The sequence below is a fragment of the Varanus komodoensis genome, unplaced genomic scaffold (assembly GCF_004798865.1).
Source record: "Varanus komodoensis strain SLA01 unplaced genomic scaffold, ASM479886v1 scaffold11, whole genome shotgun sequence".
Lineage (NCBI taxonomy): Eukaryota > Metazoa > Chordata > Lepidosauria > Squamata > Varanidae > Varanus > Varanus komodoensis.
In genome coordinates, this window is record NW_025335317.1 from 311,581 (window position 1) to 335,946 (window position 24,366).

At 50.9% G+C, this 24,366-nt stretch overlaps 1 protein-coding gene across 4 annotated transcripts in view; it reads right to left on the bottom strand.

Moving 5' to 3' along the window:
• Positions 1–1,073: 1,073 nt before the first annotated feature.
• SEC24C (SEC24 homolog C, COPII coat complex component) overlaps positions 1,074–24,366 on the bottom strand; it is a 40,880-nt gene continuing 17,587 nt past the window's right edge. For all 4 annotated transcript variants that reach the window (XM_044420158.1, XM_044420157.1, XM_044420160.1 and 1 more), the window contains 16 exons: positions 24,174–24,301; positions 21,908–22,046; positions 19,812–19,927; positions 17,653–17,777; positions 17,167–17,358; positions 16,483–16,576; positions 12,789–12,905; positions 12,154–12,324; positions 10,109–10,205; positions 7,686–7,831; positions 6,976–7,114; positions 5,632–5,750; positions 4,849–5,028; positions 3,812–4,003; positions 3,353–3,442; positions 1,074–3,026 (listed from right to left, as the gene is read on the bottom strand). In XM_044420158.1, the coding sequence (XP_044276093.1) occupies positions 2,886–3,026; positions 3,353–3,442; positions 3,812–4,003; positions 4,849–5,028; positions 5,632–5,750; positions 6,976–7,114; positions 7,686–7,831; positions 10,109–10,205; positions 12,154–12,324; positions 12,789–12,905; positions 16,483–16,576; positions 17,167–17,358; positions 17,653–17,777; positions 19,812–19,927; positions 21,908–22,046; positions 24,174–24,301 (2,186 nt within the window). In that variant the 3' untranslated portion in view covers positions 1,074–2,885. The remainder of the gene's footprint in view (positions 3,027–3,352; positions 3,443–3,811; positions 4,004–4,848; positions 5,029–5,631; positions 5,751–6,975; positions 7,115–7,685; positions 7,832–10,108; positions 10,206–12,153; positions 12,325–12,788; positions 12,906–16,482; positions 16,577–17,166; positions 17,359–17,652; positions 17,778–19,811; positions 19,928–21,907; positions 22,047–24,173; positions 24,302–24,366) is intronic.

The window sequence follows — 24,366 nt, forward strand, 5'->3', positions numbered from 1 at the left end:
GAGAGGGCTTAACCCAAGGCCAAGGGGAAGTATCTTGACTCAGCTCAAGCGGCTGGTCACTGTAGCCAGTGGACACCCTAGCACTCTCTGCATCCCTGCACAGGCTGGTGGAGCGCCTCTCTTGGGCCGACGGTGGCCAGTGCCGTCGGGCTGCTTCGAGACGTGCTCTGATGGGACCAATTTCCGTTCTTGCACATCCAATTGCATCGTTCACAAGCTGAGTTCAGTCTGCAATACTCTTTCAGGGACACTGAAAAACTAGAAGCCTTTCGAAATCCGTAGCTTTTCGCTTAAAATTATTCTACTAGTGATAATTTCCAATGTACACAAAGCTGCCAAGACATGCTTGCATTTTGCTTGTGAAAGTGTGCTGCGTAAGTGGGATTATGCACAGGACGTAGCTGCCTTTGCTACAGGTATTAGAAAGTGAGCAGAATATAGTGGAAGTCTAGAGCAGCGCTAGATCTCATAAATGTTTGCTAGTAAGAATCTAAAATAATTTCATTACGGGGTTTGCCTGCTCATAGTATAAGTATGAGAACACACTAGGCCTGCATGAATTAAGGTAGTAAGATAATCTTTCATGATTAAATATTTAAAGAAATATCAGCATGAGCCAAACAACAGAAGCACTTGGAAAAGAGCAACTGAATGATGAGCCAGATTATGGAGATCGAAACCAGAAGCGATAGCCAACATTTTAGAGACAGCCTGGATTCAAAGTGATCTGGAAGACTGACACACGGTAATATAGCTTCTGCTGCCCACAAATATTATTCAGTGTTCCCAGCTTAAAGTGAATGGCAACACTCAAGATTGGCCTGCAAAGAAAGTTAGCCAGCAGAGCAGCCCCATCAGAATCTGGGCTTAAGTGCCCTGCAGGAACAGGCTGTGGGGGACACGGACAGACAGACCTAGAATTCTGTTCAAGATGGTACTAGCACACGCTGGCTTTTCAAACAGTTGCTAATGTTTCTCACCCAATTTGTAATGGGAAATTATGTACTGCAAGCTGAAATGTGTTTAGTCAGAAAAGTACAAGTTCAGAAGCACCTTATGGAATTCTTTTCACATAGCATTGCAAATAAGTTTTATTTGCTATTATGGAACTTGATTGAGTCACCTGCATACCAGTTCATTCCCCTCCCCAAAATACAGGGCTTGGAAAAAATAATCAGTATTTATTTACTAACAATGACATAAAATACATCTCCATATAATTATTTCTTTACAAATTAAAAGATGAATTGAAAAAAGTGAAGAAATGCTTATGATTCTTTTCCTTTCATATTCTAGAAATTAGTATTGTGAAAGTCTTGTTGAGCCTGGTTCTAGGGCGCAAGTATCTTCACTTGTGTAATAGGTCTCTGCGGTTTGGCTGGGAACCAAATGTGTACTTGGCAGGAGGGGTGGGGGGCATCTCAGCCACATCTGCACGTGAAAAGCTCTGCAAGATCTCATCCACTAGTTCTTGGACACTCCCCTTTGCTCTGAGATGAAAGGGGAACGAGGGAAGACAAACTAGCTGCAATAGGAGGAAAACATATTTACACACACACACTATAGGTCATGGAAAAAGAAAACGGCACACCCGGATTATTTAATTGGTTATGTACATGAGGTTTCATGTACCATCTGCCTCCGCAATTCCCCTCCCTGTTTTTTTTTTCAGCTTTCAGTGCTGCTGTTCCTTCAGTATATCCTGGGAACTGCAAGAATACTTCAGGGTATTTTTTTAAAAAATAATTTGTTTTCTTTTGAAGAATTAGCGAGCCCTTAATCTCAAACCAATCACCTACACCCCTGTAGAAGGCAGCCATAAACAAAGGCGGCTTGTCTGAGGCACAAGGCCTGCCAAGGGTCCCCTATGTTGGTGGACCAGTGAGAACCATCTGGCTTACAACCATCTGAGTGCTGCAGTTGTTCTCCAAGTGGCTGGTGTTCTTCAAGCCTAGCAAGGGTCCGAGCTTACACAATGGTGTAATTTGGACCTTTCTTATGGATATGAATTACTTCCACGTGGCGCTTCTTGGGTGCAGTTCAGACAATCTCCAAGCATAGTCCTATGTCACTTGTGACACCTTGTTATAAAATAGTACTTCCTAAGGGGAAAAGCACACACATCTCTAAAAGGATACTTGGAGCAAAACCTAGCAGAGCGAGTGAGTGGAAAGAGGCGACGCACACCAAGCAAGAGGGTGTTGGTAGTGAGAGAGGGAGCTTCTTTTCCCATGGGGTGGTGGCAACACTTGTTCATACAAACCCAAGGCAAGGTTTGTGCGTTCAGACACAGGATCTGCTGCTTGTCGCTGACCTATTCCGGCGGAGATTTCCACGGTAATGCAACTACTCACTAGTCTGCTCAGAGCTCGAGGGATTCTGCGACAAGACGTGGCTCCGACCGCACCAACGCCTGCGGCAGTGTGACAACGCCGGCCGCCTTGTCCAGCCTCTCCCCCACGACTGTGCAGGGCCTGCCCACCTACCGTTCCCCATCTGGTTCACACGCACAAATACAGCAGCCACCAGTTTTGAAGAGCAATCACTTTTTCATCCAGTGCCAAATCATGTACAGTGAATTCAAGACATTTCTTACAACAGGACAGCTGGGGACAGGCAGGCGTGGAGCGTCCCACCAAGCACAGTAAGAGACACGGGTCTTGGGCCTGGAACCAACTAATGCGTCTGCACACACTGCAAGTCTGTCTGACCTTTCTCACTCTCGCAAAGGGTTCTGGAGGTGGTGGGACTGTTGATGCGCAGTGTATTAAAAATTATGGAATTGTACAGGTTTCGCTAGTGTCCTCTGGAAGGAGCTGGGCCCGTTCATCAGGTGGGTAGCAAACACAGAAGTGTCAGTGCTGGGATCCAGCAGAACTCCAGGCCTAGCTCAGCAACTGGCGAATCTCCTTATGCATGTGACAGAGGAAGTCCACATACGAAGCCCCTCCATTCATGCTCTTGTCTTCCACCAAAAAATGTTTGAACAGCAGATCTAGCTTGTCTTCCTGTTTCACAATCATAAGCTGCAGACAAAAGAACAGTTGGACAGTTAGGCTGTAGTGGTGACTTGCACGTGAAGCACTACTGGAGACGTCGTCATTTTCAGCTGCGACTAATTGTCCTGGGAAGAAATATTTGCACAACAAAAGCTTCCCAAAGCAATGGATCAGTGACCCTTCAAGGAGCTGATTTCTAACAGTGGAAGCCAGAGCTCATGCTGAGGTTTAGGAACTGCTGCTGCTACAGTACTATTAATAAAGACCACCACTGTATTACCCTCAAACCCCAATTTATCTAACGGGAACACAAAACAGGGATAGAAATCCACCACCTGAACCAAGAACCGTACCTTCATGTAGCGTGATCTTTGAGACTGGAACATATCAATGATGGATCGTACCCTCTTTGAAAAGGGATTGTCCAAAATTGGTAGCACGCACTGGAATACATAAAGTTGGAGAACTTCAGAACAGTTCAGGAACTATTTAACTCAATTTATGGGGATTCTAAGCACATGGGTCAGTCTAGTTAAAGATTAACAGGTCCAAATAGTGAAGATGCTGAACTGCTTAAAACTAGCAAAGAGGAATCCCTAGATCAGTCCTCATGGGAAACTGGCAGTATTGCGAAACTGCCACTCTGACTCCTGGGGAAGAACTACAGAGGCTTACGTTCTGCCTGTAACTTCACACAGTCTTGCCCTTGAAGATGACCGTGTCAGATCTTGTGGAGAAACTCGGCAAAAAGCAGAGATCAGTTGTGACCATGCCCCAAGACAAACCTTCCCATCCCAAATGATCCTACTCACCAAAGAGCTGCTGATCTGGCTGAACGATGAGACTCCGAAGAGGCTTTGGATCAGCCCCTGCTGAACATTTACTCCTACCCACAAAAATATATTCAGCCCATTTTCCAGCAGGTACATGTCACCCTTGGAGAGACGTTCCTCTGAGTTTCTGATCGCTGTTGGTAAGGAGTCACTATTGAGATCTACTTTGGTCTGCAGAGACAAAACTGGAGTCACTGTCTTCCCGGGTACACACGTGTCACAAGATTTAGCCAAGGACAAGTTTTGCACGCACACATCCACTGGCCCAGGCACTGACTGGGGTGCAGTAAGGCAGCTGTAGCAGAAGCCTCAGAAACCCAGCTAAAGTTTGAGAAGGCCTGCTGGCAGCCCTCGCATTTGCAGAACTAGCTGGAAGTGCAAATGCCGGTGGAGGGAGTGCTCCGCAAGGCGGTTCCACACTGGCAGGCTGCCCGTGGGACCCAGCCCAAGCACTTCAGCCAAGAGGCCTCTGTCCCTGTGCTACCGCCCGCCCCACTTCCCTCTCAGCCGCAGGGGTGCAGCACTTGGGATAAGCAGAGACCGCTGTGTGCCTGTCCTTTGGTTGCACAGCACACCTGAACAAGAACCCTTATTTTTGCAGGGAGAACCAATCTGAAGCTGTTAGCCAACAACAACGGGTCTCTCAAAACAACGTGGACTTCCAAGTTCATACTCCACATTAAGCAAGGGAGGGCTGGTCATCCCCGGATCATTTTGCTCACTGGGCGTGACTGGGCCGCTAGCGTGTGCAGCCCCACACGCTCAGGACCACTCGAGGTTTATAGAAACCCTGGGCAGCCACGACATGTGACCCAGGTCGTATGACCTGAGCCCGATCAGCACTAAGAAGGGCAAGGTTCCCGGTTCCCCCATCTTGCAGGAACACATCATGTATTCGAGTTTCAGCAGAAGTAAGTTCACCACAGAGCCTACCTGAACAGGACAACTTTAATTCTCCCTGCATCTCTGAGCAATACGCTCAAGTAGCTAAGTGCCTTGTGCACAGAAACACTTACCAGCAGAATGAGCCTGGGGTAAAAGAAAACATTGGTTTCCGCCACATCCATGGAGGTGACCAGCTGGCGGAGGTACGAGCGGTCGTCAGTGGTGAGCTCGGACCCGGGCTGCAGCACATCGCTTTTCAAGACACAGTTCAGGTAGACGGGCAGCAGTTTCATGCATTCAGGGAGAATCAGCTGCAAGTGACAGAGCAGGAATTGGAGAAATCGCCCGTGAAGGGGGCAGCGGGCGGAAGGGGAAAGGACTGCAGCTACCGTGAGCTTTGGACAGTTTCCACAGAACCATCACTACCTTCTCCCAGAGGGCAGCTACATTAATCTACTGCAGAAATGACAAGAGAGCCTTTGTGCACTTTAAAGATGAACATATTCATGTTGCTAACCCAAGTGTGTTGGGTCCTTCAGGTACTGCAAGACGCTATAATGATTTTTACCACTAAGTTTAGCGCAGACGTAAAAAACCCAAGTGTTTATTTCAGATTAATAGGGCAATACTCCAGGAGGCACATGCATTCTCTACTTCTGCATTTTTAAACTATCACCACAATTGTCTTGTGGTGAGCATAACAAATATGCTCTGAAAGCCTCATCCTTATGGCTAGATCAGGAAACTCTTGAAAATGCGGTGCTGGGCCTCCACAACCCGCCCGCTTTCTTGTCCTGCTGTTCCGGAAGCAGACAGGATGCCTTCATGGGCACCAGCTGCAGGGCTCGAGGCGCCCAGCTGCAAGATTCTGGATCGGCACGGGCAGCATCTCCCAGCCAAGCTGGCTCACTTACCTGTCCCGCAGAGGAGGGGCTGGCACAGTTTTTCCGATAGCATGCCAAGATCTGGGCACACTGGCTGATCAGCGTATCTCTCACTGTCTTGACTGGATTGTTCAGCACTTCGCGATATGCTGCGGAGGGGGGGGCAGCAACTTTTACACATGCACGCAAATAGCTCACGTTTCCTGCTCCACTGCTCTCTGGCTAGCATTCCTCACATGAGAAGAGTCTGGATAAAATTCTCCCAATAATCAGCTGATGTGAAAATGTCCCAGAGCTCAGAAGGACTGGTGCCATTTGCACGAGCAGCAAAAAAGAGCAGAAGAGGCACCCTTTGTGCCTTCGGCACGTTCTCCTGCATGTGAGGTGAAGGCAGCACCTCTGCTGCCCTCCTCCTCGTCCACCAGGCCAGGATGAAGCCGCCGTGGACGCCACGACTTCCACCGCCTCCTCTGGGTGCCACAGCCCACCCCCAGGCTCAGCCTGGTGCATGTAAAGCCCCCTACAGTAGCGTCTGCTAAGACCGTTCCCGTAAGAACGGGACAGGAAGCCAACCCGCCCTGCCTGCCTGAAGTTCTCTATAATAAGCACGTTACTTATTTTATGACTCTGACAAGATATACAAATCAAGGATTCCTTGTAATTTGCCATGCACAACACAAACAATATCCATGCTAGTGGGGACAGCTTGTCCACTTCGCTTCTGGTAATAATGTGCCCAGTTCTGCAAACTCTTGCTTGTAATAAATAAAACAAAGAATGTTGCAAGCTTTATAGAGCATAACAAATAAATTCCACAGGCTTATTTTAGCCACCTCCCATTATCAGTCAGATAAATGAGCCGGTGGGGACTACAGAGATTCTCTCCGTACTGGGAGAGTCATGGCACCAACTTGCCATAGGCTGCAGCTGCCGACAAAGCTTTTTATTTAAACGTCATTTTAATTGTTAATATTATTTATTGATTTTACATCTTTGGCCAGGATGTCTCCAACTATATTGTTTTTATATTGTTATTATGTTATTTATTGTTGTGAGCCGCCCCGAGGCTTCGGCGAATGGGGCGGCATAAAAAAAAATAAACAAGCAAGCAAGCAAGTCGACAAGGTTCTGCTCTTATGGCCACTGCATGAAATCGCACATTGCCAAGCTCCAATTGGGAGGTTCTTCTTGGGAATCCGCCACCCACAACACATACTCTGCCTTCAATTCCATCACTTGGAAGGCCAGGATGTCCATTTCCTTTCAACCATCTTCACAGCATGGAGTCCAGGCAGGATTTGTCTTTAAACCGACCCCACAAGGGTTCCCATCAAGCTGCCTTCTGCTGGAAGCTGTCACAAAGTCATCACTTACCAAATTTGGCCAAGTAGTTAATCAGCGTGTCCGTCTCACAGTTCCGGTAAAGATCAGCCAGTTGTGTGCAGCAGTTCAAGGAGAGGTTATGAACACGCAATCGCCTCTGTCCCGCACAGCTGGTATACAATACAGCACACTGCACGAGAGGAATCGGAAGCAGAGCTCTCAGTCCATTTCCGTAGGAGCCACTCCCGCAAGAAGTATTCCCAGTACTCTCTGCCATGTATCTAAGGACACGAAGCTCCCTGCACGCAACCGCCTTACTTCCGGCGCTTGCCCTGGCCAGAAGGCGAAGCAAGCAAGCCAAGATCGCACCTGTGCACGGGCGGGAGCGCCAGCAGAGCCCTCCCCTGAGCGAGGTGCCCAAAGCACGCAAGTCGCGGGTGCAGAAGCAGACCGCCCAAGGGTGGTGGGCGCACAGGCCAGCCTCCGGGACTCGCTTCCTCCCACGGGGCCGCTGGGCAGAAGGCGGGCTCAGGGCAGAGGAAAGGCGAGCTGGAGCCCAAGGACCTGAGCTGAGCTGAGGAAATCCGACGGGTCCCCCCAAGCCGGACCCCTCACCGCTTGCAAGGCAAAACAGCAGCGCTTATCCCGCACCGTGCGTGACAGTACAAAATGCTCCTGGGTCTAAGCCAGGGCTGGAGGAAAGACGCACACGTGGCTCAGGCCCCCCCCCCCCAGGCACGGCGGCGGCTCCCCCGCGTCACCTGAATAAGCGCGCCACTGTCTTCACTCAGCTTGTCATCGTGCTTGAATTCCACCGTGATCGTTTTGTCACAGTCTAAGCCGGCCAGTTCCACGTCTGTGGTGTTGCTCATGTAGAACGCGCCAAAGAACTCCGTGGCCCGAATCCCTAGAAGGCAAAAGGACATGCTGTCGGGAAGGGCGTGTGGAGGGCGCTGCCGGCACTGGCGGTCGTCACCGTCGGACTTCAGCTGCTCTGAGGCCAAATCTCTGGCCCAGGCGCACTGGCGGAAGACGCGCTTCTCTACGAGGTGCTGCGCTGCTGCCCCCCCAGCAGCTGAGGCTCCCCGAGCGGTTCACAGCAGTTCAGGCCAGAAGGCACGGCACGACGGAATACAGGGCAGGAGTTTAAAACCACAGGATGAAATAAAGACCAGAATAAAATTTAGCGGCAGTGCAGAGATGCAAAACACAGTAACAGATCTGAACAACAGAGTACGGACCGCTAACATGTCTGGGAATGTAAGAGCGCAGCACTGGCACTGGGCCGCCTCCCTGCCATGCTCGTTCCACAAAGGGTGCCATGGCAGCAGAGGCCCTCGGCGGGACCGCTGCCCAGCACGGCCCCCCTGGGCTCCCGGAGAGGGGCCATCGAAGGGCACGTTCAAGTCCAGGCAGGTGTGCATGTGAGGAGATGGTCCTCCGGGTGAGACGGCCCCGAGCCAGTTAAAGCTCTGAATGTTCATCCCAGCACTTTGAACCAGGCCCAACGGTGAGTGGGCCGGCCGCCAGTGCAGGGGGAAGAGAGCTGCCCACTGAGATCAAGCTGGCCAGTCCCCAGCAGTGGTCGCGCTGCCCTGCCGTGAGCCAGCTGCAGGCAGCCCCACACGCAGCACTTGGCAGAGGTCCAGCTGTGAGGCTACCGGGGCTCGCTCACGCTTGCCGGGTGACCTCGGTTCAGATGGGGACGCAGCCGGTCAGCCCGAGCACACAAGGGATGGCTCCGTGCCACCAAAGCCACCTCTGCCTCTCATGACAATGCTGGATACAGGAGCACCCCAAATACACATGCGATCTCTGGGGGGGCTGCAAGTGGAACACCGCCTAGCCAGGCAGAAGAACCACCCAACAACCGGACTGAGCCGTGGCATATTAGCTCTCATCCAGTCCGTTACGAAGCCCAAGCACCAATTCAGGACAGCCAGGCCTCACCCGGATGTGATGAGGAGGCGGCAGTGCTCCTCTCTCTGCGCCCCGATGTCACTTCCCCCCACCCCGGATGCGCTCTCCCAACAGCTTCCTGGGGGTGGAGATCAGCCCGGGGGACAGAACAAGGCCCTGAGGAGTGCTGCAGCATGGCTGGTGCCATGCCCCCGCTGGAGGAAGCCTCCGGCAAGCCAGCGCTCCCCCAGACTGCTGCCCCCGATTCTGCCCACATCAGGAGGCCTGGGGAGCCTGGGCCCTTAAGGAAGGTAGCCGCAAGCCCACCTCTGCAGGGGAAGGGTCTCCTGCTACAGGAGCTGAAAAACCACCCAGTCCCAGTCCCAGAGTGCGGTGTCACCTTGAGACAAACCAGCAAAGCTCCTGTAAGTAGGACCTGACCCCAAAGGCAGGGTCCTCAAGGGGAGGGGAGGGGAGGGGAGGGGAGGGGAGGAAGCTCCTCCGGAGGAAGGCTCATAACACATTTCAGCGAAGCCCTGCAAGGGGCCAGGAGGGCCTAGCAGCAGGAGCCTCCAGCTCCACCTCGACTTGGCTGGGTGGGAACACCAGTGTTGCTGCAGCTCCTGGATCCAATACTCTGTCCTTGCCTGGTATCTGGACCTCCTCGTTACTGACTTTTGGACTTCTGCCAGATGCTTTCTCAGCTCTGCCTAGACTGTGCTGGACTTCCGCTCCGCTTTGCTTTCTCTATTGCAATTACCTTTGTGCTCGCATAAAAAGGAGCTGAACATCATCAGGCAGGACAGCTGCCAAGTCTCAGCGCAATCCTGCCAAAGCACACCTCTGAAAGCATCCATCCAAGGACTGGGGCCCGTGGGCTGCAGTGCCTCCAACCCCCAGCCCAGACAGAATCCACGATCAGCGATATTGGAAGCTGGCGAGAGGTCCAAGCAAACTGAGCAGGGCCACGCTTCCCCATCCCTCTTTCGGCAAAGAGGGCTGGCCACTCCGGTCAACCAGCAGAGTCTCCTTTCCGAAAGCAGGCCTGCAGCCCAGCTGAAGTGGCTCCAGGAATTCGTTTCATTCAAGGCGGCCAGGAGCTGAGGGGCAGCCGTGCACTCGAGCAGGGAAGCGATGCGATGCAGTCGCTTTCGCCCTTCAGATCAAAGGGAGCCTTCTTCCGGAGTGGCCCCATCACTGCCTCCTTTAGCAAGGCTGGCACCACCCCCTCTCTGAAGAAGGCACTCCCCCCCAGTTCCAAAATGTGCGGTATCCAGATACTCACCGGTGCTCGTGCGCACTCTCATCACAGCATCGAAGCCCACCTCTTTCTGAACATCTCTCCGCAGGTCGTTCAAGAAGCGCTCCTGATCTGCTTCCCCCTGGCATTTTCAACCAACAACAGAGTTTCACACAGCCGCAACAACTGGCATGAACCACTGTCTTCGCTCTCCAGCATACGCATGCGAGGCACCGAACCTCAAGCACAGGGGCCACGTCCTGTTCTCCAGGCCATTCCTTCCTCGGGTCCCATCCCTTCCGCCCAACCACTGACTGACTGCTTTCCCAGCCTTCTGTGCGCTTTTCCCAGTCTAAAAGGCAAAACTGCTCCAACATGCTGGTATGCTGAGCACTGTGGCCCCACCCATGTCTTCTCCTGCCCCGCCAGACCCAACGGCCTCCCTGAAACGGAATTTGGCCCTCACGCCGGAAGAGGTTCCTCAGCCCTTTGTGTACAGGCACCAATTTCTGTTTCGTTCAATATATAAATCATGGAGTTGTGTAGATTTAAAGAAGAAATTCTCCTCAGAACACACTGTAATTCCTATGTCTAGAAGGACCTTTTTCTCTATTTCCTAGCTAACATTTTGACAATGATACTTTAATATAACTTAGAAAAAGCCATTTGTTAAGACAGGGCTGCTTTTTAAGACATGTTATACCTCAAATGCATAGGAGAAAGCCTAGAGCAGTGGTGGCGAACCTTTTAGAGACCAAGCGCCCAAACTGCAACCCAAAATCCACTTATTTATTGCAAAGTGCCAACACTGCAATAAAACCTGAAAACTGAGGTTTTAGTTTAGAAAAAACAACTCACAGCCAATCCAAGCAAATATATATATATCCTTGGCAGCCCACTGACCAGCCATGTGAAAGCTCGGACAAGTCACGGCTAATGAAATTGCGGCTCGGGACGTCATCGCCTGGCGCCACTACTCCTTTCCGAGCATGCGCACGGCCTCTATGTGCGCTGTTATCTGATGCTCGGCTGCTGGGGCGATGCTGGGGCGACTTGACTCACTTGCTCACGGAGAGGGCTCTGTGTGTCTGCTGTGGCATGCGGGCCATAGGTTCACCACCACTGCCCTAACCCTGCCCTGCTGCACTCCCCTAACCCTAATACAGGGGTAAAATACCATTGAAAGGGGCAATTTTGAAAAAGCCTTCTTTGAGTAGCTTTTTCTGCACAGCTCATCATTTCTGCCCATTCTAAACACATTCCAACCATCAAAATCATGCCAGGACACCTCATTTTTCTAACCCTAATGCAGTGATGGTGAACCTTTTAGTGACCAAGTGCCCAAACTGCAACCCAAAACCCACTTACTTATCACAAAGTGCCAACACTGCAATAAAACCTGAAAACTGAGGTTTTAGTTTAGAAAAAAACAACTCACAGCCACTCCAAGCAAATATATGTATGTCCTTGGCAGTGCACTGACTGGCCATGCGAAAGCTTGGATGAGTCGCAGCTAATGAGTTACAGCTTGTGACATCATCGCCTGGCACCACCACTCATTTCCAAGCATGCGCATGGCCCCTATGCGCACTGTTATCCGATGCTCAGCTGCTGGGGCGATGCTGGGGCCACTTGGCTTGTGTGCCGACAGAGAGGGCTCTGCGTGCCCGCTGTGCCACACGTGCCACAGGTTCGCCACCACTGTCCTAGAGCATGACGTTAAGGAAAATACCAGACACCCAACATTTCATTCAGGACAAGCTGCCTGACCAGAAGGAATTCTCCTTGACAAGTAACGATGTGTAACCATTTCATTTTCGTGATACATGATAAAAAGGTATCCTGGCCACTTACTAAACCAATTTCAACTGGAGTTTGGAAACACAAACCTTCAGGTTTGAGAGACGGCATCAGGCAGGAGATCCCAGGAAAACTGTTCTGCTGGAACTGAACCGAGCTGCCACCTGCCCAGTCTCCAGAGGGCCCAGTGGAAAGCTCCTTTCTTTACCCCTGCTTTCTTCTTGGAGACCATCCTGTCTACTACTGACTACTAACCACCCGTACTGAGTAAAAGCTAACACAAACCGTACCTGGAAACAGGTGTACTTATAAAGGGAGCCACCTGTCTGATAAGGGACAACTCCCAGGGTGGCCACATCCACATACTGGTTTGGAAACAGAAACAGATCCACACAGCAGCCTTGCGTTACACACTCCTTGGCTAAGTTGTTGTAGAAGCTGGTCTGAGGCTGAAACAGGGTCTGGAGAGGGAGAAAATGGGGCAAAGACGGTCAGGAAATCACCTTGTCCTCACAGCATCCAACCTACAGTTCTTAATTGCTGACCTTCTTACCAAAATATCTCATTTTATTTCCCCCCTATATGCAACAGCAAGGGCTACAGCCCATAAAGGGAACTATATAACTTTCGGAACTGCCAAATTCCCTTTAGATCAACCCTGAAGGGTGCTGAGAATTGCAGTCAGGTTTTGGCAGCGGAAACAGAGGTATCGGTGTTTGTGATGTGGAAGGGAAGGTGTGAGGAGTGGGAAGGGACAAAGGAGGAAAAGCAGGGAGAGACCAGAAGGGACAAGGGGGAAGCAAACAGCAACCTTCAACCAAGCTTTCAGTCCTACTAGCCAATTGTCCTCACACAAATTTCCTAAGCAAATCAGCAGATGAACGAAAACGAAACAAAGACAGCCATGAAGCACATGACCCGCTACCTTCTCTTTATCCGTGTTTATCAGCTTCCTGTCATCTCGGTTCTTCAGCTTCCCTGGGGCCTCTGCAATAGGCAGCGATGTATGGAATATAAAGAGCTTACCAGCGCACTCTGCGGCCTGCAAGCAAGCACAGAAAAGAATTCCAATTAGGAACAAACGAGACAGGCAAAGGGCTCTGGCTCCTCCGAGTTCCCCTGCGCCCACCTTCCACACAGAAGCTCTAAGACACCAAAGGCTGCTCTCTGGGAGGAGAAATTCAGCTCCTAATCACGCAACTTGTAAAGAGCACAAGACTGAAAGTGCTTTCAGCACCACCTGCCATTTGTGGTGTCTTTACTTCCAGAATGTCAGTCACGGGAAGCAGGTCTGCCTGCTTGTTCGGGAGCCCAAGCGCTCCCTCCCAAAGCAGAAGCGCTTGTGGAGACTTGACTGCAGGGACCAGATGTGGCTCAGAGGCCCCGTGAACTGTGGAGGGTGTGGGGAAGACTTGGGAGTTCTCCGTTTTAACAGCTGGCATCCCATGCAGCACCTGCACGCTACCCGGATTAATGCCATAGACTTGGGAAAGCTCCGGCATACTGCTTAGACTATTTTAAGTTACAGTGCAAAAACAAGCACAGAAAAAGCACCCTGCTGCTCCCTGGGAAAGGGGGCTCTCCTGGACGAGCCGCTGCAGTGCCTGTCGACTGCCTATCTGATTATTACTGGTGTGGTGCATCATGCTTAACTGGGCAGGACACTGCCATCTAGTGCAGGGCATTCTTCTGCACAGGTGGAGGAAGCGCTTCACCTGGGGCCCGGAGACAGGCCCCGTTCTCGCCTACCCGCTTCACCGTGATCGGTGTGGTGCACTCACTGGCAGTGCCCTAAGTGCCTTACGCTTTGGACCAGATGGGCCCCAGTGCCATCCCACCCCCCACACGCTCCATGAAGACATGGGAGGCATCCGTGGGGCATTCGCAAGGGGGCATCTTCATACAGAGGCGGTGTGAGTCGGGAGCAAGAGCAACTACCCTGTGAGGAGGAGCAACACTGCTGGCGACTGGTCCTCTTATACAACAGGTGAGGCTGTGGGGCACACAAAGGATGCCTACAATAACCGGTGGTGTGGCAAAACTGGATAATCTACCAGAATGCACAGTCATGCAGTGAAGCTCTGTGTTGAGAGACTCAGTAGATATCAGGCAGTGCTGCAGAATGTGCTACGCCAGGGTGTCCTGGCAGCCACCAATTTGGAGAGCTTTAAAGGGGCATTAGATGCATTATGGAGGATGAGGCTGTCATTGGCTAAGAGCCATGAGGGCTTTGCCAAAACTGGGCTCTGTAGCCCTTTGGGCCACTGACAATCATATTGGGCTTGATGAGCGGAGCCACATGGTGCGCGCAACACCTGGACCACCAAGCTGATCAGGACCACTTTGGAGCAGTCCTTAAGGAGATAACGGCGATGACTTCTGTGCTTAGTTAAAACATGTGAGAAACCACTCAAATGCCTCAACTTCACTCTTTCTGCAGATTTGCGAATGCAGGCATGACGACGTACTTGCAACAATGCAAAGTACTGCCATGGAGTCAGATTCCTTCATTTTCATCTCTCTGACTTCTATCTCACTTCAAATGGGACGCATTTGTCAACGTGTTTTGTCACCTTGTGTTCCGATCGGAGTACAATGTTTTCTGCCTTTTTTAAGTGATCAAAGTTCAACCCACTCATTACCAGTGGCCACCACGGTTAAGAATTCTTCTAGGATGAGAGACTATAAGAAACAGTACCTAGCCAAATCCCTCAAAAGGGAGCCATGGATTCCGTTTACCAGCCCATGTGTTAAGAAGGAGCGCTGCGTGTGTCCGTCAGCACGCGAGTACTTCGAAGAGGCACGGCCAGCCACTGCTCGGTGCCACAAAGGGCAAAGCATGGCATATGCGATGCTGCAGACAGACCGTAACTGGGCCTCTATGAACAAATCTATTCCTAAGGGAAATCTGAAAAACAAGAATTTTCCTTGCCTAACTTGCAGGAATGTGGACTGTTGTTCTTTTCAGTGATGCTCCCAAAAATCATTTCCACGTATCATGGATTATTTTTCAAATCACGTGAGAGCCCTTCTGGCCATCACTGTACAAGAAGTGTCCAGCGGAAGAGTCCTATGCAAGAATTATGCACCTATGTATTACGTATTCTCGACACATGCATTGTTTTGTTTTCATCGCAAGCTACTCATTAACGAAAGAAAAATAAGGCTACCTCGTTTATTTATCCCAGATGGTGACCATCACTCCTTGTCCAGACTCCACACCCACAGACTGCAATGTTTCTCTGCCTAAACATCCACGTACGTTTATGTATACACTATTATCTTGCGCTCACTGGAGCTTTCTAGTCCCACAGAGCTTGCCTGTTCTATTTTGCTAGGCATTCATGTTTGTTATTTGCCATTTCTTGACTAATTTCCTAGACTGTTAGATGGAAAAATGAAATGCTGTTTACAACACATGACTGAAATGTCACACTAGTCGTATTCTTCAAGGTTCTCTGGACTCACAGAATTTTTCCAACTTTATCAAGAAACATGTAACATTGCAATGCAACCTATAGCTAAGCAGTCACTTACTTGTAAATTAAATCCATTTCTGTGGTGGTGGCGGCACTAAGATTTTGTTGTGCCTCCACATTGTAACACAAAAGACTTACATTAAATATACATACCTACATAAGAACAAAAATGGCTAAATATAATATGAATAAAATCCTAAGCATTCAACTATGGTTAAATTTACAAGCAGCACAATCCCAACCCTAAAATGAATCCTAAAGTACAGCTCAGCCAAGTGCCTGATGAAAATAGTTAAGCGACGCTCCTCCTGATTTTAATGATCCGCAGCGTGAAGCCAGTGCGAGGCAGGCACCGGCCAGCTGGAGCGGGACGTGCCCCACTCCAGGCCAGGAAAGCGGCCACAGCCTGGCCGCAAGCTGCCTCCAGGGGCGTGGGGCGCAAAAGCCCGGAGCCTCCCGCTCGGCCCTGGCTGCAGGGTGTGCCCTCAGGATGCGCTGAAAGCCAGGCCTACAGATGCGCCATGCAGGGAGGCGCATTAACCTTCATCTCACAAGCTCGCACTGCGAGGCACATTTGCTTCTCTTAAGGAAGGGATGCCGCCTGCAGTGCTGGAGCAGACCAGGGTAGCAAGAAGCCAGCCACAACATCTCGTGCCCCAGCTATCTGTAGCCTCCAGCGAGGGCCTCCACTTCCAGGGTGGTTTTGCCACCTCTCAACACTTCAAGGGTTGCAAAGTGCTCAGAAGAGGATCGTGCGTATGGACCTGGTCTGTATGTCATAACCATCCATCAATAAGCATGGGCTACTCAGAAAACAAGCAGGCACAAGCATCCATGGCGGTCCGCTCCCACGGAGATGAACAGCTCAGGAATGCTTGGTCCCTGGATTGCTCAGCATGATATTTGACCCTGAAACAACCCAGAGTCCCGGATCCAGACATTACAACCACCAACCGAAGGACAAAATGTAAGCAGCAGCAAGCAGGCCGTGGGAATCGTCGTGCAGACTCACCTGCCCAGCAACCAACCCCATGGCCTGTTAACCATGTTATGTAACACGAACCAAACCATTATATTAACACAAAATGGAGAAATGACAGGAAGACGGTCATTTAGACTGATGGTGAACCCTAAACAAACCTTTAAAGCTTCCACACCAGCCTGAATCACTGGAGCAAACACAGTTTCGGTTTCTCTTGTATCAGCAAAGATTTCAGGGATCTGGTCCAGCAAGCTGCAAATCAGGAGAATTCAAATCAAAGGGTGTGCAAAATTCACCAGGTGAGCTTAGCCAGTGGGAACAAGTCTGGATCTAAGACACTACTAAGATTTGAAAAGAAAAGGGTTAGCTTCCTTTCCCTACTCCTGTGTCTGAGGACTAGTATTTTATTGTTTAAAATGTTTTTAGTGGCCACTTTACAAAAGGGAGCATGGCCTTTCCCTGTGCTCACTCGCCTTGGGATCCTTAGTTGAGCCGGGGAGAGAAGCTGGAGACCACGAGGAGGCAGTGGCAGAAGCGCCAAGGCGAATCTCGCCCAGCACAGGCAGGGACTCTCTACTGAGCCAACGTGGCGGTGAGAGTGGCGCGGGTGTGGCATTTCATCCCCACTGCTGCTGCCCAGGGGCTCCCCAGCTTGCTCTGGCTACCTGGGCAGTGCCCACGTTGCCCCTTTGGGCTTCCGTGCATGAAGCACTCTGGTGTGTTGAGGCTGCAAAATGGGTCAGCAGCCCAGACTGCTCCCTCCCTTGGTGGCCCTAGAAACGCATTTGATCACCATCCCACAACAGGATGCACCCCGGTGCCGCTCGCCGGCTTCTACTCACCTGGTGAAAACCGTGCGAGACTCATTGATGTTTACCAGGAAGCCCTCAAGCAGAGGCACAAACATGTCTGCTACGTCAGACACGACCATCATCTGCGGCTGCGCCAGGGCGCTTTTCACATTGTAGAAGTGCAAAACTTTGTTGTAGGTGACAAAGCCCACGCGGATGGCGGATTCCTCCATGCCCCCATTTCTGTGTAAATCAAATGGAAGAGGAGGGGTTGCAAGAATGCCCTGAACGGGCCTGCAGCCACGCAGAACAAGCTCACAGACGGGAGCCCTGCAGCCTGCACTGCTGTGGCACTCTCAGCAGAGCATCCCACTGCCAAATGCCTCCTTCCCGCCTTGCGAGCATTTTATTGCAAGGCAGGTTACTGTTTTCCTGAACGAATTCCTGAGCAAGAGAGTGCACCGCTCAAGATCTCTTTGGAAGCATGCCTCCCATGCTCAGTGCGGGTTCTGAAGTGCTCCTTTCATCTGTAGTTACCTGGGCAGGTAGTCCAGGAGAATCTTCAGCTCTTCACAAATCAGTTTTACCAGGCCACTTCTTACCGCATTATAGGATACATCGATCATGAAAATAAAAGCAGGCGGGTTGGGGTACTTGTTATTCTGTAGGAGAGGAAGAGAAAAACCCTCTTGTCAGCATGTGCATGAGTGCTGCCGACATGCATCCTAGGCGTTGCGTCGCTGTGCTGGGACCACGAAACACAGACGATGACGTGGCACGCACACCCTGCCCTTCTTCCTCTTGTGAGGAGCCCAAGGTGGTTTATGGGCGACACGTGATCCTCGCAACACAACCCGGGAGGCAGGTGGGGCCGAAAGCCTGTGAGCCGCTCCGGGCCACCCAGCGAGCTGCGAGGCTGAGTGGGGACCGGAGCCTGGAGCTCCCAGCCCCTGCCCAGCACGCTCACCACCGCGCTGGCTTTCCACGGAGAAGAATTTAGATTTTCCTAATGACCACACAAGGGTCAGCCACTTGTGTTCTATCAGAGAGACACAAGGGGGTTGAAAATATAAAAGAAACCTGGGCAGGGTGTGTAAAGGTAAGCCTGGAGGCAGATGGTTTGAGCCTGGAGGTGTAGGTCAAGGTAACAGTGTATGAAAGTAACCGAATGTTTTCTGCTATGTTTTCCTATTATGGATCGCTGCCAAAAGCTACGTGTAGAAATTTGCTGTGCACGATGACTGCTGGCAGCTGGTCCCAACTGGAGATGGCTCATTCGCCACAGTTTGGGCACGCCTACAATCCAGAGTATTTTCCATGTGAAAAGACGTGCTGGTGCTGCCTGCCTCTCTCAGTCAGACAACACGCTAGAGGGATTCTTCTTGGTTGCCCTCAACGACTGCGTACTGACTCTGTTTCCATGTGCAGTACTGTTCCCAGTGATCCACACAAGCAGGTGCTGCGTGTCTTCTGCCTGTGCCTCAACACCCATGTCTGATGTGTCACAAGGCAGAGAACAAAAGACATCCAAAGCTTTAGCTGGGGCAGTGCCAGCCTGACTCCAAGGAGACCAGCATGCCAGAAGCTGATGGGACAGGCATCCTGGCAGAACGCGGCGTCTTCTGCACCGTGCTGTGAGAGCCAAGCGGCCCTCTGGACAGGAAAACCCAGGCAGAGCTCCAAACAAGCATTTTTCAAAAGATTTTAAGAAGGTAATCCTGGAGAAGTGGAGGAGCCAAGGATTTCAAGAAACTTGGTGGGGGGTGTTTGTAGATTTTTGGATAGGCTGCAATCTTGTACACACACCTACCCGGAAGTACATAAGCCCCACTGAGCTCAGTGGAACTTGCATCTCAGAAGGCTTGCACAGGGCTGCATTGTTACCTACTTTTTGTGTTCGTGATGGAACAGCACAGTGGAAAAACATAATATGGGGGGAAATGGCTGGAGGCACCAGGAACGAAGGACGTGTGACAGTGTTCCTCAGAGCACCCTCTAAAGGGATTGCCTTCGTTTTCCAAGGGCAACTTCACCAGAGGAAAGAGTTGGCTGCCCAACTCTCAAGAATGCAGGCAAATACCGGCTGCTTTGCACAGGGGTTCCCTGGTGCAGAACCACCGATGGTGCTTTCCTTGGGCCAACCCAGCCATCATGGCTTCAGAATCATTCTTGCTGGCTGCATCTTCCGGCAGCCAACCAGGAGGCGGCTTTACCCAGGCAGGGGCCCACCTGTGGAGCGCCTGCCCTCTGTGCACTGGAGAGACATCAGCTGCGCTGTGTCTAAAGGCAGTTGCCAAAAACACGACTCTTTAGGTTTCAGGCCTCCTCGGGTGCTAACGCGTCCGTTTGCTCAGTACTTGCTGGATTTCTAGTTTGGCTCTAAAAATTCTTCCAGTTTTAACTGACAGTGTTTTGCTTGTATCATGGTCTTTGCTGGCATAAATTGCTAAGCATTGTTCTAGCTGTGTAAGTGACACACAAATTAATTACTTGACTAGCAGAAATAAATAAAACAGACCTGTAAAAGCATACAGTCCTCTGCCTACCCCGACAACCAGGGAGCGGCCGAGACTGACGTGCAAGCACACTTGCGTCTCTCCAGAAGGAAGCCCCACTGAGCCCGGCGGGGCTGCTCCCAGGCAGACGGGAGCAGGCTCACCCTCCCAAGGCTCACCCAGGCCTACAAGCCACCGTACCTTGCAGTAGTCCGCAGTGGCCAGGAACTCATAGGTGCCTAAGGAGAGCTCAGGCCGGTCATAGTAGTCCACTCGCCTGCCAGTGTGATCCAGATGCTGGAAGTAGTGGGATGGCACTGTGCAAGAGGGACAAGAGCAGAACTCAGACAGGCACCCTGCCCTTGGGGGGCCAGCCATGCCTCCGGTGGCTGCTCCGATGCTGCCCGAGGAAGGGACTGACGGGCACCCTAGAAAACGCCCCTTGTCAGCAAAGAATGGTGTCCATCAAACACCTCCTGGCTCCTGCTACTTGTAGTCCGCCCAACTATAAATCAGTCTCATGCATTATTTCTTATCACACTGCATTCATATCTCACCATCTGCTCACTGCCAGTTCTCCTGGCCTTTCTTTAAAAAGCTGAGCACCACCATATTAATGGACATTGTAGCTAGCCAATGATCACAACTACCCAGTCCTAACTTGACATATACACAGCATGAGGCGGATGTCTGTACTTCCCAGTCATAACGCCCAAGTCCTGAAAATAGCATAGAGTTGCTTAAAAAAGCAAGCTTTTGTGGCAGACTTGAGACCTAGACAGGCAATGAAATGGATGACGAAAACTCAGAAACTTTCTGAGAGCAAGGCTGCCATCATTTAGTAGAAACAAGATTATGCAAAGTAAACAAACATACAAACAAACAACTTTTTATTTTTTGCAGTTCGCCCAATTCAGCTACTTTTGCCAAGGATGTGTGCATCCCTACTCAGCGTTTGTCAACTGTGTTTATCGCTGAGAAAGTGTGCTCTGACTTTGGGAAAAGAAAGTACTTCAGGGCATGCGGAAAGCAGCTCAGCTCCACAATTACCCCTGGCCAATGTGATCATGGAGAGGCCACATTCATCAGTCCGATCCCCGAGGAATGCATTATTCATCAAGATGCTACATTTCATTCATTTTAATATTTGTGTACCAGCCCATTCCCAAAGGCTTTGGGCAGCTGAATGCAACAACAGTATATGCAACATAAACATCGTATTTCTTAGTTTATGCCATGGGTCCTCAAACTAAGGCCCGGGGGCCGGATCTGGCCCGTCATGCCCATTTGGACCCGCCGCGCCACGCGCGTGCCTGCCGCCACCCACCTTGCCCCGCGTGCAGGGAGACAGCGGTCTGCTCATTCGGAGAAAACGATCTCCAAGCGAGCAAGCCGCTGCCCCGTGCGCCCGCCTCCCCTCCCCTCCCCGCGCACACCGGCCTGATGCACCGCCAGCACCGCCTTTTCGGCCTGTGCCCAGCACTGGCACCTTTCAACTGGCCCCCTGCTGAAAAAGTTTGAGGACCCCTGGTTTATGCAATTAAAATGCAACCTAATGAAAATAAATTGTGCAGCTTGTATCAATAATGCCAATTATGAAATATATCTTAATTTGCCTAATTCTTTCTGCAACCTTTATTACTGGCATAATTATGGCCCATACACTTTTAAACAGAACATCTCAATCACAGAGGTCAAAATTTGCTTTCAAATGTTATATTACACTTTTACCATAGCTCCCTTCTTACGAGGACCACAAGACAACTTACAAGATTCTCCTCCTCGCGGTGTTATCCTCCCAACAGCAACCCTGTGAGGTAGGCTGGGCTGAGAGTGAGCACTGGGGCTGAGTGGGGCTAGGACACCGATCTCCCAAGTCTCGGTCCGGCAGAGCAGGCGAGCACCAGGCGCGATCAGTATCCAGCGGGGGTGCAGAAGAACGGGGACCTCCTTCAATTGCACTAAGGCTGAAGGTGCCCAACTCACGCGCACACAGGACGCCATGATCTCACACATGCAGGCCCGCTCTTAAGTGGAGGGCAACCTGTGCATGTTTTTCGAAGGAAGGGAAACCGCTCCCAGGCCAGACGGGATGCATGCCCGGCCACTGGCTTGATCATCCCAGCTGTCTGTCCAGAATTTAAGCCCAACATTTTCAGTGTAATCATCAATACTGAAACATTACTAATTGGCTACTGGAATTTGTCCCGATTATAACGCTGGATAATCTTGTTTGTACTTCCATGCGGCATAAAGAGAACCACCCCCGATCAGCTACCTGAATGGAAAAATCTTACCCTCCGTGACGCAACTGCAGAAGCAGCACTGGAATCTTCTTCCGCCCTCAATGAATTGCATAAATGGGCACATATAGGCCTTGCACCTATTGCACCGGATTGGGCCCGACTCGCCATGGTCTACCAAATGAGGAGGAGTCTGGAAAGAACAGAAAATCTGGGTATCTCCGCTACGTAAAGCAACCTCCTTTTTATCCGTGAACGTGCCTGCCACACTTTTCCTACAGCTGCCCTGTCATATAAGCTCAGCTCTGCACAGCCGTATCAAGCAAATCCCTGACCTTCGTGGAGAAAGCCTGCGGGCAGGGTAAAAGCCGTAAAATCCCACTGTGACACTTCTGATCGTTAAGTTAGCCCCCTTTGAGGGAGGAAGCACGCATAACTGCCTGAATCTTCTGTTACAGTGAAGATCTACCACAAAACACAGCTCCGGGATAAGACAGAAGCAGGGCCTTGTCTATAGAGTGCCTTGACATTTTGATTAGCTTCTCTCATTTTGGGGGACCAAAAAGCTAAGGTGCAGCTTTGTAAATCGAACATTTTGTTCCGCCTGTTGCATAGAACAAGACACTTTCCTAAATGAACATTAACCAATACCTAAAATTTAGTTATATGGAGTTCTTGATCAGGCCTAGAATTCAATATAACAAAAAGCTTTTAAGTACTTCATTGAACCTGCTTCAATACAACCAAGAGCACCTTATCTGCAGACACAAAGCACCAGCTTTATTCTTAGGGCAAAAACAGATTCAGTGCCTATGATTATAAAAAATATTCCAAGTGCTGCCATAGTTGAGGCTCTGCAAAGAGTCTGAAAGGCAGCAAACTGCCCCTTGACCATGCCTTCAGATGCCCGCTTGCTTTCAGGAGCACGCCTCTCTGTGGAGCAGGTGCTGCATTTCAGTCACACTGAAAGTCCTTTCGGTTGGTCTCGCTTCCACACCTTCCTCCTTCGACTTCAAAGCACTGACTGGTGCGGAGTATCTAGTTTCCCCCACCAGATGGAGGACTCAGCTGCCAGGCAAGCCGCCTAACACTGGGAGAAGCCTTGCCAGGCGGTACACAGAACAACATGGCCGGGCCCTGTGTGACGTGCTCTCTCGGTCGCCACCACTGGCCTTTCTCCTCTCCCCGCAATACACAGCTGGCTTATCAGGCAACTCTTGAACAGATTGCTAAGTCAATTATTGACTCACTTAACAGCACCTGCAAGTGAAAATTCCGTTTCTCCATGGAGAGTTTCTTGGCTCAAAATACCATCGTTACAGTGCCCTGAAACCCAGGCTGGGATTCTCTTGCATATCAAAGTCAGTTTGCCAGTCCTGTTCAGACACTGCCTTGCTCAGTTTTCCCTTCCTTCCTACAGGAAAGCAGGTGGTGTGGATTGCCTTGCACCCACCGTGACCAGCGGCTGCCACTTTCTTTTCCCAAAGGCCAGGCCAGGGCCTTCTTTGCAGGGCCCACCAGCCCCCGCTCCCTGTGAGGAGCAGCCGCAGAGCCACTGCCTCAGGCAAGGGAGTCTCCCTTGGGCCTGCCAGGCCTCACCTGCAGGGCAGGAGGGAAGAGAGGCAGGTGCCTTCCTTGCGGGCAGCAGGGTGCAAGGCCCACCGGCCAGACCAACCACGTCCAGCCGCAGTGCAGCCATTCTGAGGCCGGGCCGCTGGGCGACTCCTCGGAGGCCTGCTCTGGACTAGGAGCGGCCTGCTGCCATCTACCTGGCCGTTCGAAGAACCATGCAACCTTCCGCTCTGGTGCCCAAGTTTCCACTCTTTTCCTTTATTGCAATTACATGCCTGAGAGCACCTGAAGTTTCTTACTTTATGGGTGTCCTGTGAGTAGCTTTGGCGGTCTTGTGTATTTATTAAGCAGTTATAAATAAATCAACCTAAAGTTAACAAACAGGGTGCTTTTTACATAATTAGAGCAAATCTAGGGAAGAATTCACCTGAACAGTGGAGCCTAGTAGAGCCACTGCTAAGCAGAATTGGCCTCCTAGAACGGCCTCGATAAAGTGATCTCAGCCCCCCATGTTTGGATGGTGCCTTTCTTTGATCAGGCATAGGAACCTGCGGGGCCCATGTGACTGAGGCTCCTTCTTTAATGAATCTATGGAAATAAAGGGTCATGAAGACTGGCGTGCAAAATGGACACAGGGGGTTTATACTTCTTGCTATTTCATTTGCCTGAGTTGCTTGTTTTTCGTGTTTGTAAATGGAAATAGAAGCTACATGCCGTGCCAGCTGAACCCTCCAGACAGCAAGCTCACCTCTTCCGCGGGAAGCACAGCCAACGGCTTTATGACTGCGGCAAGAGGAACTTGAGACTGCTTAGCCATCTCTGAAGTGCAGGGGATGTTATAGGAGGTACACCTTATGTAGCGGGGGCTTGCATTACCTGAAAAGAAATACCAAATACAGAGGTACCTTAGCACCAAAGTGACAGGCTCTATACCACAGGAA